The sequence below is a fragment of the Perca fluviatilis genome, chromosome 23 (genome assembly GCF_010015445.1).
Source record: "Perca fluviatilis chromosome 23, GENO_Pfluv_1.0, whole genome shotgun sequence".
NCBI lineage: Eukaryota > Metazoa > Chordata > Actinopteri > Perciformes > Percidae > Perca > Perca fluviatilis.
This window is the reverse complement of record NC_053134.1, coordinates 2,794,120-2,808,906: the sequence shown is the minus strand read 5'-3', so window position 1 is coordinate 2,808,906 and position 14,787 is coordinate 2,794,120. Positions and strand designations below refer to the sequence as shown.

At 44.3% G+C, this 14,787-nt stretch overlaps 1 protein-coding gene across 1 annotated transcript in view; it reads right to left on the bottom strand.

Moving 5' to 3' along the window:
- LOC120553800 (calcium-activated potassium channel subunit beta-4-like) overlaps positions 1-10,440 on the bottom strand; it is a 59,199-nt gene extending 48,759 nt beyond the window's left edge. The window contains exon 1 of the mRNA XM_039792515.1: positions 9,994-10,440. Within this exon, the coding sequence (XP_039648449.1) occupies positions 9,994-10,158 (165 nt within the window). The 5' untranslated portion in view covers positions 10,159-10,440. The remainder of the gene's footprint in view (positions 1-9,993) is intronic.
- Between the last annotated feature and the right edge of the window lie 4,347 nt (positions 10,441-14,787).

The following is a 14,787-nucleotide window of genomic DNA, read 5'->3' as shown; positions in this document are numbered from 1 at the left end:
CACAACTAACGGAACGCTTTTTTCCTGCATAAACCCGCAACTCTATTTGAAATGCAGAGAGGAAGACTGCAGGCTGCACCGTCTTTGTGATTATTGGTAAGTGCATTATACAAGTAAAATTGTAAAAGTAAACTGCTGTTGATGTCATGTTAATATGTTAAATATGTATAGGCTAAACATAAACGTTTACTAACTTAGTTTACACTGACATTCTGACAACCTGAGACGTGTCAGACAATACGCTGGGTAGGCTAGACCTATAGCTAGGCTATGATTGTAGTAGCTACAGTGCCTTGCGAAAGTATTCGGCCCCCTTGAACGTTTCGACCTTTTGCCACATTTCAGGCCTCAAACATAAAGATATAAAACTGTAATTTTTTGTGAAGAATCAACAACAAGTGGGTCCCAATTATGAAGTGGAACGAAATTCATTGACTATTTCAAATTTTTTAACAAATAAAAACTGAAAAAGTGGGCCTGCAAAATTATTCAGCCCCTTTCCTTTCAGTGCAGCAAACTCTCTCCAGAAGTTCAGTGAGGATCTCTGAATGATCCAATGTTGACCTAAATGACTAATGATGATAAATAGAATCCAGCTGTGTGTAATCAAGTCTCCGTATAAATGCACCTGCTCTGTGATAGTCTCAGAGGTCCGTGTAAAGCGCAGAGAGCATCATGAAGAACAAGGAACACACCAGGCAGGTCCGAGATACTGTTGTGGAGAAGTTTAAAGCCGGATTTGGATACAAAAAGATTTCCCAAGCTTTAAACATCCCAAGGAGCACTGTGCAAGCGATAATATTGAAATGGAAGGAGTATCAGACCACTACAAATCTACGAAGACCCGGCCGTCCCTCTAAACTTTCAGCTCATACAATGAGAAGACTGATCAGAGATGCAGCCAAGAGACCCATGATCACTCTGGATGAACTGCAGAGATCTACAGCTGAGGTGGGAGACTCTGTCCATAGGACAACAATCAGTCGTATACTGCACAAATCTGGCCTTTATGGAAGAGTGGCAAGAAGAAAGCCATTTCTTAAAGATATCCATAAAAGTGTCGTTTAAAGTTTGCCAAAAGCCACCTGGGAGACACACCAAACATGTGGAAGAAGGTGCTGTGGTCAGATGAAACCAAAATCGAACTTTTGGCAACAATGCAAAACGTTATGTTTGGCGTAAAAGCAACACAGCTCATCACCCTGAACACACCATCCCCACTGTCAAACATGGTGGTGGCAGCATCATGGTTTGGGCCTGCTTTTCTTCAGCAGGGACAGGGAAGATGGTTAAAATTGATGGGAAGATGGATGGAGCCAAATACAGGACCATTCTGGAAGAAAACCTGATGGAGTCTGCAAAAGCTTGAGACTGGGACGGAGATTTGTCTTCCAACAAGACAATGATCCAAAACATAAAGCAAAATCTACAATGGAATGGTTCACAAATAAACATATCCAGGTGTTAGAATGGCCAAGTCAAAGTCCAGACCTGAATCCAATCGAGAATCTGTGGAAAGAACTGAAAACTGCTGTTCACAAACGCTCTCCATCCAACCTCACTGAGCTCGAGCTGTTTTGCAAGGAGGAATGGGCAAAAATGTCAGTCTCTCGATGTGCAAAACTGATAGAGACATACCCCGACTTAACAGCTGTAATCGCAGCAAAAGGTGGCGCTACAAAGTATTAACTTAAGGGGGCTGAATAATTTTGCGCGCCAATATTTCAGTTTTTATTTGTTTTAAAGGTTTGAAATATCCAATAAATTTCGTTCCACTTCATGATTGTGTCCCACTTGTTGTTGATTCTTCACAAAAAATTACAGTTTTATATCTTTATGTTTGAGGCCTGAAATGTGGCAAAAGGTCGAAAAGTTCAAGGGGGCCGAATACTTTCGCAAGGCACTGTATAGGTTCTTTTAAACATCCACAACTAATGTGAACAGGCTTTAAGGCTGAATCAGTGATCTTTGCTTATTATTCACCAAAATTACTGAATATCGTGTCCATTGTGTGTTAGCTGCAAAATCGTTTGTTAGCGCTACCCTCTAGGCTAAACCGTCTTTTGTTAGTTTTGTTAGTCTTTACTTAATCACTCTCTCACTCATTCACTCACTACACACCACGTCACATTTGTGCAAGCATTTTACTATAATGTCATGTAATAAATAATCTTTGAATACTTAATCTAACATACTGTTTGTTTCTTTGCTTTGTGTGCTTTTTGTAGGCTACGTCTTACAGGAGCAATGAGGAAGAATCGCATGTCTGACAAAGCCACGGACACGGAGATAAATCAATAGCCATCACATCTGCCTTAAGACTGCGGGGGTGGACGCCGTGCCCGGTTTCACCCAACTAATGAGCAGTAAATATACCTACAGTAGGCGCAGTGTTCACATTAGGTTACTTGGTTTTGTATTTTTTTTTGTAATTTGAATAATTAACAATGATCTTTAATCATATGCTTTTTCTCTTTTTGTGCATCTGGATTCACGTCAGATGGTTGTTCAAGCTGTAGTTTTCTCTTTTGCCTTTTTTAAATAAAAAATAAAAACTATTTTGAAAATTACAAATTGCGTGGATATTTGTAAATATGAATCACAGATCAGGGCCAGATGACCCCCAGATGTAAAATATGAGTCTGGGCCATATCCGCACCACACATCATGGCATTAATAACTGTACTGGGCCAATTCTGGCCCAGATCTGTCTCTGATCCGTAATTCCAACCTGTTCCGGTATTGGGCCGTTGGAACAGATGTGCCCGGCCCAGGTCCGTTTAGCGGATCTGCGCCAAATGCTAATGAAGACCTGGTCCAAATCTGGCCCAAATACATTTTGCTGTCTGGGGATGCACAGCCATCACGATGGAGAGCCACCATCGTGATGCCATGCCCCCCCCCCCACCCTGTCAAACACACGCTAATCCTAGTCGCTGGCGTGGAAAATGACATTTGCGTCGGACTTTGCACTGTGCTGCACACGGTGCAGATAGGGCCCCTTAAGTGGAAGATACTTTTTTCCCTTTACGTGCAACCTATTTGTGAAAAAGACCCTCGCTTTGAGCAGACTAAATTGGCTGTTAGTGATACAGTCTCTCTCTCTCCCTGTCAGTAGCAGCCCTGGACTAGTAACGCAATTAAGCATGCGGTAGTTGAGAGAGAAAAGGTGAAACACTGTCACACTTTCCTTTCTTCCCTCATTGGACTAAGTTTATGGACACTACTGTCTGTGTGCGTGCATTAAGTTAGTCTGATGTCCTGTAGGTACGAGACGATGTTATTCAGGATTTATGAATGTACGTTAGCAACAGGCTAATTCACCAGGGTGCTATTTTATGTGTGAGCTAATATTGCACATCTGTTCATGTGCGCTGCAAGAGTTAATGTTTCTGTTTATTGAATGCGTTATTCAGTGCAAATATAACGGAGAATGTAGTTTAATCTCAGTAATGATGGTATATTAATTAGGTTATTACTGTGGGTCTGTTGAAGGCAAACGTCCCACTGTTCGGTTGTTACGCAGATCAGGGACATCTGATTGAGTCTAGACTTTACGGCGCCGTAGGTAAGTGAAAGTAGGTCAAATTGTAATTACTGCCCCTACCAGCAGGCGGCAGCACAGCCATGTAATACTGTTCATTTACAGAGGGCATTTAAATGTATGTCTGATCGAACTGTTAGCCCATAGCAGTAGAAAAAAATATTTATGTAAAGAGATATGGTAAAATAAAAAGTGCTTATTGATTTTTGTTCACCATGGTTGTATTAACTTGTGTTGTCTTCCCGTCAACCTTTATTTCGGGTGTTTTTGACGCCTTTTTTTTACTTTTTCCAACGTTTTAAATTGTTACATTTTTCTTCTACACATTTTCAGCGCTTATTTCTACGTCCCATATTTTCTGATATAAAACAAAAATGTGACCCCGAAGTCATGAATGAACCGCAAAATGAACCGAGGGGTTAATAACACATGCGTACAGTGTCGACCGTTCTCTGGGATATGTTGTCATGCTAATCTCTAGTGTCTCTAGCTTGAAACAAGCTAGCGCAAACCGCTGATTAGCTTCTAATGCTAGCTTACAGGGCAGAGGGTAAATCGCTATTTCTACGCGACTAACAAGGCTCAAAATAGCACCACACTTCCACGGTAGCATAATGAGGGTCACTACATGTAAACTGAAGCATTGAGAACTTTGTAAGTGTGCAGACAGTTAATTAAAAAGATAGTTCATAAAGACAGTACCGCTCCTGTTTACATGCGGGCGCCATCTTGGAAAACAGTCATTCGTGGTTCGACTGGTGTCACTGCCCGATGTGAGTCGCGCATGCTCAGATTTAAACGGTTTACGGCATAACATCTTACTGAAATTTGTGAAATCCCTAAAATAATAAACGTTTCTCTTTACATACAATAACAGAAGATGGAAATCATTTCAAAAACGTTTTAGCTATCTATGATTGTCATGGGCCCACCACCTGTGGGAGGAACCGCTGGGGTCGGGTGCGCTGCCACATGGGTGGCAGTGAAGGTCAGGGGCCTCGACGGACCAGACCCGGGCAGCAGACGCTGGCTCTGGGGACGTGGAACGTCACCTCTCTGTGGGGGAAGGAGCCGGAACTGGTGCGGGAGGTGGAGCGCTACCGGTTAGATCTGGTGGGGCTTACCTCTCGCACAGTCTCGGTTCTGGAACTGTACTCCCTGGATAGGGGTTGGACTCTTTTCTTCTCCGGAGTTGCTCAGGGTGTGCGGCGCCGGGCGGGTGTGGGGGATACTAACAAGCCCCCGGCTGAGCCGCCCGCGTTGGGAGTTTACCCCGGTGGACGAGAGGGTCGCCTCCCCACGCCTCGCGGCGGGGTTGTGGGGGGAAAACTCTGACTGTTGTTTGTGCATATGCACCAAACAGGAGTTCGAGTATTCGGCCTTCTTGGAGACCTTGAGTGGAATCCTGCATGGGGGCGCCAGCCTGGGGAATCCATTGTTCTGCTGGGGGACTTCCGAACGATCGGGCAATGATGGAGACACCTGGAAGAGGCATGATTGGGAGGAACTGCCTCCCTGATCTAAACCAGAGTGGTTGTTTGTTGTTGGACTTCTGTGCTAGTCATGGATTGTCTATAACGAACACCATGTTCGAACATAGGGATGCTCATAAGTGTACCTGGTACCAGAGCACCCTAGGCCGAAGGTCAATGATCGATTTTATAATCGTTTCATCTGATCTGAGGCCGTATGTTTTGAACATTCGGGTGAAGAGAGGGGCAGAGCTGTCAACCGATCACCATCTGGTGGTGAGTTGGGTCAGGGGGTGAGGAAGACTCTGGACAGACCTGGTAAGCCCAAACGTGTAGTGCGGGTAAATTGGGAACGTCTGAGAGGCCCCTGTCCAACGGACTTTCAACTCGCACCTCGGCGCGCCGCGTGCATCCCTGTGGAGGCTGGGGGCATTGAACCGCAAGTGGACAATGTTCAAAGTTTCCATTGCTGAAGCTGCAGCGAGGAGCTGTGGTCTTAGGGTCTTAGGTGCCTCAAAGAGGGCGGTAACCCACGAACACCGTGGTGGACACCGGTGGTCAGGGAAGCCGTCCGACTGAAGAAGGAGTCTTTCCGGGATATGTTATCCCAGAGGACTCCGGAGGCAGTTGCAGGTGCCGAAGGGCCGAAAGGGCTGCAGCCTCTGCGTGAAAGAGGCAAAGCAGCGGGTGTGGGAGAAGTTTGGAGAAGACATGGAGAAGGACTTTCGGTCGGCACCAAAGTGCTTCTGGAAAACTGTTCGCCACCTCAGGAGGGGAGGGGAACCATCCAAGCTGTGTACAGTAAGGATGGGACACTGTTGACCTCAACTGAGGAGGTAATAGGGCGGTGGAAGGAGCATTTTGAGGAACTCCTGAATCCGACTATTACGCCTCTATGTTAGAGGCAGAGCTGGAGGATGCCGGGGGATTGTCGCCGATTTCCGGCGGAAGTCACTGATGTAGTCAAACAACTCCACAGTGGCAAAGCCCCGGGGATTGATGAGATCCGTCCAGAAATGCTCAAGGCTCTGGGTGTGGAGGGGCTGTCCTGGTTGACACGTCTCTTCAACATTGCGTGGAAGTCTGGAACAGTGCCAAAGGGTGGCAGACTGGGGTGGTGGTTCCCCTTTTTAAAAGAGGGACAGAGGGTGTGTGCCAATTACAGGGGTATCACACTTCTCAGCCTCCCTGGTAAAGTCTACTCCAAGGTGCTGGAAAGGAGGGTTCGGCCGATAGTCGAACCTCAGGTTGAGGAGGAACAATGCGGTCTACATGTGTTTTGTGGATTTGGAGAAGGCGTATGACCGGGTCCCCCGGGAGATACTGTGGGAGGTGCTGCGGGAGTATGGGGTGAGGGGGTCTCTACTCAGGGCCATCCAATCTCTGTACGACCAAAGTGAGAGCTGTGTCCGGGTTCTCGGCAGTAAGTCGGACTCGTTTCAGGTGAGGGTTGGCCTCCGCCAGGGCTGCGCGTTTGTCACCAATCCTGTTTGTAATATTTATGGACAGGATATGCGGCGTAGTCGGGGTGGGGAGGGTTGTGGTTTGGTGGGCTGGGGATCTCACCGCTGCTTTTGCAGATGATGTGGTCCTGATGGCATCATCGGCCTGGGCGACCTTCAGCACTCACTGGATCGGTTCGCACCGAGTGTGAAGCGGTTGGGATGAGGATCAGCACCTCTAAATCGGAGGCCATGGTTCTCAGCAGGAAACAGATGGAATGCCTTCTCCGGGTAGGGAATGAGTCCTTACCCCAAGTGAAGGAGTTCAAGTACCTTGGGGTTTTGTTCGCGAGTGAGGGGACAATGGAGCCGGGAGATTGGTCGGAGAATCGGCGCGCGAGTGCGGTATTACATTCCATCTATCGCACCGTTGTGAGAAAGAGAGCTGAGCCAGAAGGCAAAGCTCTCGATCTACCGGTCAGTTTTCATTCCTACCCTCACCTATGGTCATGAAGGCTGGGTCATGACCGAAAGAAACGAGATCCAGGGCTGCAAGCGGCGAAATGGGTTTCCTCAGGAGGGTGGCTGGCGTCTCCCTTAAAAGAAGGGTGAGAAGCTCAGTCATCCGTGAGGAGCTTGGAGTAGAGCCACTGCTCCTTTGCGTCGAAAGGAGCCAGTTGAGGTGGTTCGGGCATCTGGTGAGGATGCCCCCTGGGGCGCCTCCCTAGGGAGGTGTTCCAGGCACGTCCAGCTGGGAGGAGGCCTGGGGAAGACCCAGGACTAGGTGGAGGGATTATATCTCCAACCTGGCCTGGGAACGCCTCGGGATCCCCCAGTCGGAGCTGGTTAATGTTGCTCGGGAAAGGGAAGTTTGGGGTCCCCTGCTGGAGCTGCTCCCCCCGCGATCCGACACCGGATAAGCGGACGAAGATGGATGGATGGATGATTGTTAGATTGCTAACGTTAGCTCGTAAAAAGCCGTTAGCATCTTGGAGGCTACATGTCGCAAAGTAACGCATGCGCGACTCAAATCTGCGCTCGACTCACATCGGGCAGTGACATCGACATATATAAAATGGACCAATAGATCCCATTGCTCTGGACGGAGACCAGTGAAGGATATTAGAAGCACTTTTCTGGTGATGTCTTGCTTTACTGAGCAGCCTCCAACTGACAGAGACAACGTAGATGTGACGTGAGCAACCTGTCTGAAAGTGTGAAGTCTTCTGGTAGCTGTGCCGAGAGAAATCTCAATCATTCCCAATCTTACAGAGACGGAGAGCGTAGGTATATGTAAGGAGATAACATAGGCACAGGCTAATTACTGATCACTAACATGCTAGTTAACATTAGTCATTAAACCTAAACAGATAATGGAAGTCCAAACTGCCTGTGAGCTTCTCCTGTACTATACGGTAATTCCTCTACTGTGTGACAGTAAGTCTCGTGGTTATGATTAGCCAATCGTTAGCCTATTGTTATAAAAGCGTCTGCTACGGAGCCATAACGTGAGGTACAAGGTAATGGAGCCTTTTATACATTGTCGTGTTTCTTTAGAAATAAACAACGGACAAATAGAGTCTTTAAACTCTTCAGATGTAAAGTTATTCTCTGTCAAAGTGACGTAAAAAAAAAAATGGCGGTCAGCGGAATGCTAACAGGAGGTGATGGCCAGGTAGCAACAAAATGGCGCCATAGATGGCTCGAGTTCTGAAGCGAAGCTCACCCCCTTGGGCAGTGACAGTGGTCATGACTGTTTTCCAAGATGGAGCCCACATGTAAACATAAACGCTACTGTCTTTATAATCTATCTATTTTTTTAATAAACTGTCTGTATGATGCAGAGATGACAGCTTCAGTTCCCTGTCGTAAAGGGCCGTCTGACAGCAAGGGAAAGCGCTGAAAATACTCTAAATATAGCGTCCACTTCACCTAATATAGATGTTGTTAGGTGTCTAAAATCCATCCCCCGTATAGTAACATTAGCTCATACAACCACACTTAAAAACATCTGAACTGTCCCTTTAAAAGTCGTTAAGACACATGTAAGTTAATCTACAACAACCTGCGTAGCTACACCAATCTCATGCACACTCTTGTCATTTTTCTGTTGCTATGACCCATTTCAATTGCAAAAAAAACAAAAAAAAAACACAGATGTCAGGAACAATCCAGATGCTAAAAGAAATCTTCTGTGAGCTCATCTGCAAATAAACAAAGCCCATGAGGGACTCTCTGATTTATCGCCCTGAAATCCATGCTCATTTTGACAACAATACTGCAAACACTTCTTTTCATACAACAACAACAAATCCACCACTGTAAGAAGTTACACAACTATTCATGGCAACAACACTGCTAAAAAATACCAATAAAAGTTGAGTATTGAGCTCCTGTTTTGACTAATATTACTTTAAAGTTGGACACTTGTCTTAGTATAATGCAAAATATTGACATTTAATACATATTGGTACTAATAATAATAATAATAATAGCTTAATAATACTGATAAGTAGCTCCACAGTCACAAAAACTATTTCAGAATAACACAGAAATAAACGTGCTTCTATTTGAACCACAACAACAATATGACGTTAAACTTTAGGAAATAACACAACATCGCTGCTAAAGAATACCAATACAAGTCGAGTATTTGTCTCCTATTTTTTTACTGCCTCCAAAACTCGGATACTAGTCTTAATATAATGCAAAAAATATGTATGTTTAGTACCTATTAGTAGCCTACTAATAATATTAGCTGAATAATAACGTTACCGATAACATCCACAGTCACAAAAACTACAAATTCAGAATAAAATTCAAATAAAAAATACTTCTATTTGAAATACAACAACAATATATACACTGTAACACAAAACAGACCAAAAAAAACACACAAAACAGACAAAAATACTTCTATTTGAAACACAACACTGTAAGAAGTTACACAACTTTTAATGGCAACAACGCTGCTGAAACAAATACCAATACAAGTCGAGTATTTGGCTCCTATTTTACTGCCTCCAAAACTTGGATAGCCTAATAGTCTTAATATAATGAAAAATATGTAGCTATGTTTAGTACCTATTAGTAGCCTACTAATAATAATAGCTTAATAACAACGTTACCGATAACATCCACAGTCACAACAACTACAAATTCAGAATAAAATTAAAATAAAAAAACACTTCTATTTGAAACACAACAACAATAATATATATACACTGTAACACAAAACAGACCAAAATAGACGAAAAAAATACAATAAACTCACAAAACAGATAAGAATAGACCAAAAAAAAGACAAAAACACACACAAAATTACTTCTATGTGAAACACAACACTGTAAGAAGTGACACAACTTTTAATGGCAACAACACTGCTGAAGAAAATCCCATATTAAAGTCGTGTATTTGCCTAGCTCGTGTTTTATCTAACGTTGCCTCCACTAACCCTCCCAATACTAACGGTACAGATCCGAGGCTCCAGCAGCGGTGTGCGGCGGGCTGCGCGGAGCCTCGGAGCCGGACTCACCGTGCAGTTGGCCGGCTTGCTCTGCAGGCTCTGGAGGGTCGGGCTGAGCCAGCAGAAGCCCAGGATGAAGAGGCTGAGGATGCCGCAGGCGATCAGGAACAACCCCAGCCTGATGCTCTTGTCCTCGGCTTCGGAGTACTCGTACGACACCCGGATCTTCGCCATGGCAGCCCCGCGGAGACCTCCGCCGGCATGGAGAGGACCCGTGGAGGATGATGAAGAGTAGGAGGAGGAGGAGGAGGAGGAAAAGATAAAGAAAGAGGAGGATGAAGAAGGAGGAGGAGGAGGCGGCGACGTACGCTGTTTCCCTGCTGCTGAGAAACTGCGGAGTTTAAAATATAACGGTCGTCAACGGTTGAGTTTAAACACCAACGGCTTTCAGTTAAATCTGTTTCCTCTATCTCTCTCTCTCTCTCTCTCTCTCTCCTCCCTTCTTCCCAAATGTGTGTCGTCTATCCTTGTTATTGTTTAATTATCGGTTACCAGAGGTGAAAATTAGTACTTTAAAGATATATTTTACTTGAGTAAAAGTAGAAATACTGCTCTTTAAAAATACTGCAAAAAGTCCAATAATCAACCAGTGGTGGAAAGTAACTTAGTACATTTACTACGATCTACTCCACTACATTTATTTAAAAAAAATGTTGTTTGTGGCAATTAAGACATTCACTAGGCTACAAGACTATTTAATGATTTTTAAGGCCTAATATTTATCAAATTTAAGACATTTTTCCTCCCCAAGAAAAACGCCCACATCGTTTGTACAGTATACCACACTATAATACTACACTACCCACAATCCTAAGCATAACAGCGACATCTCTGATTGGTCCAACTTGCTGTTACCATGAAAACGTTTAGTGTAGCGCTAGAGCGAGCTGCTACCATACTGTACTTTTGTCTTTTTTTGCCGTTTTTCAAAATGTTTTTTTTTTGCGCCAAATTGTGACCATAAAACATTTGATTGAAAGTTGAAATTATTTCAACTTTGAGCGTAGCGCAAAGCGCCAATTCCGAACGGTGCGCGACGCCAGGGCTAGCGCGGCGCCTAGCTGGACGGCAGCAGTTTCACCCTCTATCATGTGTAGGCGGCTTTAGCAATTTCTGAAACGTCAATGGAACAATTGAACGGGGAAAAACACTTCTGGTAGCCTGACGTGGTCATACTCAGATCATTCCCAATATTACAGAGACGGAGAGCGTAGGTATATGTAAGGAGATAACATAGACACAGGCTAATTACTGATCACTAACATGCTAGTTAACATTAGTCATTAAACCTAAACAGCTAATGGAAGTCCAAACTGCCTGTGAGCTTCTCCTGTACTATACGGTAATTCCTCTACTGTGTGACAGTAAGTCTCGTGGTTATGACCCAATCGTTAGCCTATTGTTATAAAAGCGTCTGCTACGGAGCCATAACGTGAGGTACAAGGTAATGGAGCCTTTTATACATTGTTGTGTTTCTTTAGAAATAAACAACGGACAAATAGAGTCTTTAAACGCTTCAGATGTAAAGTTATTCGCTGTCAAAGTGACGTCAGAATGAATGGGAGTCAATGGGATGCTAACGGGAGGTGATGGCTTGGTAGCATCAAAATGGCGCCACGGGAGGTTCGAGTTCTGAAGCGAAGCTTAGCCCCCCTTGGAATCTACACATCTCAATCCTCCAGCGTCAGCCAACTTTGTTGTAAACAAATTCAACCCAAGCGCTATTTGGTGACGTGGTTCATTACGTTACTGTTGATTATCTGTCCGTCATCGTATAAAGCCCGCCCCCCTGACAATTTGATTGGTCCGAAAAGCTGTGGTTCGAGCATAGTTGCTCCACAAGTAAGTTCGGCTGGCATCCAGGCTACACTTCCGGAACCAGAGCCTTTAAAAAAGTGGACAGTCACTGTTTAGCTATGTTACAACTCATATTTAGGTTTCTAGTGGCGGCGCCCTCTAGTGGCCACCGTAGTAATTAAGATGAGAGCAAAGCAGGAAGTAAGGTGGCGAAGTATGAGACACCCTGGAAATTATATTACTTAAGATGAATAAACCATTCAAAAAACACATTGCATTGTCTGAAATAGGCATGTGTGACATCTGAAAAATCTCTGCAGCTGTTTCAAACATCTGCCGGACGCCTGAAAACGGAAGACTTGAGGCTGTTAGAGCTGCAATATTCAGGTGTCCACATACTTTTGGCCACGTAGTGCAGCCTGAGGCTATCTGGGATGTTTCTATGGTTTCATCTCTCTCGGTCTCTCTCTCTCTCTCTCTCTGCAAGTTTAGGGATGCTCGCTCGCCCAGGTGGCCTGATGATTCAATCCAGATTTGTGTTTTATATTTCGCCGCTGGCTGCTTGTTGTTCTCTCACTGCTACATGCTGCCCGAGATAAGCCTCTTAGCAGAGGGAGAGCAGGAACATCCTCGGTTTCTCAGGGACAAACATGTCATATATTATTTATCGTTGGTTAAATAAATACTACACGTGAATATCAAGCTACAAATGCTTTGAGTTGATGATTTAATTAGACAAAATTTGACAAGAATGTGCTGATTTTGACTCAATATCTACAGTAACTTTCTCTACTGAATTATTGAAACACGTTGACAAAACAAACAGCAGATGGAATTTGTAGCGGTTGAACGTTTCCATTTTCTGAGCATTTTCTCATGTCAGTTGTCTTAAAAGTTGAGTTATGAAAATGTTAGTCTCTCGCTTTGCCAGACCTTCCTCCACAGTGCTGCAGAGGAAGGTCTGGCTAGTCCACAAAGCATTCCTGGATGGGAGAGAAATGTGCTCTGGTTTATTGGGCATTTCTTTAAACCAATCACAATCATCTTGAGGCGGGGCTAAGCTCCAGACGGAGCCACGGTGCCTCTGCTAAATAGCCTCTGGAAGGAACTAGTTTTGGTGGAACATGTGGACGTTCAAAAGTAGTTTTAGTCGTGCGACAGAAAACTCAGATTGGACAGATAGTCTAGCTAGCTGTCTGGATTTACCCTGCAGAGATCTGAGGAGCAGTTAACCATAGTCCTCACAAATATAGACTATGAAATTGTAAATATAAATGCTACTATTAACAAGTTTTTAGAACAGCTGACCAACATCTGTCCTAAGTTGTTTATGACCAAATAAAGTGCGGCATGAACGAGTCATAACACTCGGAAAACCGTTAGCAGCGTTTTTTCACTTCGTCTTGAAGTTTCTTTGAATGTTTTTGTTATTTTTATTTTTAGATGTCTGAAATAAAGTCTGTGGTTAACACACGCTGAACAGATTATTCTATGGTTTTAATTGTGTAAACATCTACAGCAGTAAAATGCTACATACTGTACACCGCAATAATGCCAACACATCTCATAAATGGGTTCGTACGATATCATACGAAAATGTATACACACCAGTTTGTAGGACATCCTATCCAAAATGGGCCGGTCATTGTTTTAGTCCGGTGCAACACCGGCAGCGCCGCCGCTATTTAGCTTAGCGTAGTGAATGGAATCCTATGTTGCCGGTTAGCATGTTGTGAGTAAAAGTGAGCCAACAAAAGACAAAAAAAAACAACCTAATTACTTGCACTGAGACAAAAAATGCATTGGCCCCCCTATCTACAGCCAGGGTAGACCGTGATAAGAAGTATTTCAACAAACGGTGGAGTAATCCTTTAAGTTTAGGCACCAAAATGACTATAAGCAATGTTGTAAGGTAACAAAGTACAATTACTTCTTTACTGTTCTTAAGTAGAATTTGTACTTTACTTTGTTATTTATATTTCTGGAAACTTTGACTCACTTTTACTTCACTACATTTCCTAAATAAAATGTATACTTTTACTTCACTACATTTCCTAAATAAAATGTATACTTTTACTTCACTACATTTCCTAAATAAAATGTATACTTTTACTTCACTACATTTCCTAAATAAAATGTATACTTTTACTTCACTACATTTCCCCTAAGCGTCTTCGTTACTCGTTACTTGCAAGAAATGCTTTTGTATGTCGGAGTCAAAGATTCTTCCTAACAAAACAATTAAATTCTGTTTCTGATTTACTCTTTGTTGATGTCAGACTTTGACGTTTAAGAGGGTGTGGAAACCTAGCCTGGTCCTACCAGACTCTGGTACTCTAGCCTGGTCCTACCAGACTCTGGTCCACTAGTCTGGTCCTACCAGACTCTGGTACATTAGCCTGGTCCTACCAGACTCTGGTACACTAGCCTGGTCCTACCAGACTCTGGTACATTAGCCTGGTCCTACCAGACTCTGGTACACTAGCCTGGTCCTTCCAGACTCTGGTACATTAGCCTGGTCCTACCAGACTCTGGTCCACTAGCCTGGTCCTACCAGACTCTGGTCCACTAGCCTGGTCCTACCAGACTCTGGTACATTAGCCTGGTCCTACCAGACTCTGGTCCACTAGCCTGGTCCTACCAGACTCTGGTCCACTAGCCTGGTCCTACCAGACTCTGGTACATTAGCCTGGTCCTACCAGACTCTGGTACACTAGCCTGGTCCTTCCAGACTCTGGTACATTAGCCTGGTCCTACCAGACTCTGGTCCACTAGCCTGGTCCTACCAGACTCTGGTCCACTAGCCTGGTCCTACCAGACTCTGGTCCTATTTCATTGGTCCAGAGAGTCTGGCCTCTCTCCATTGACCAGTGTTAACTTCCTTGAAGGCGGGGGGTACTCTGTTGAAGTTTAAAACTATTGGATCTGCCCAGAGCCACTCTGGATCTGCCAGAACCAGTCGCTAACGTTTGGTCGTGACGTCAGCTTAGCATCGCTAGCGTTAGC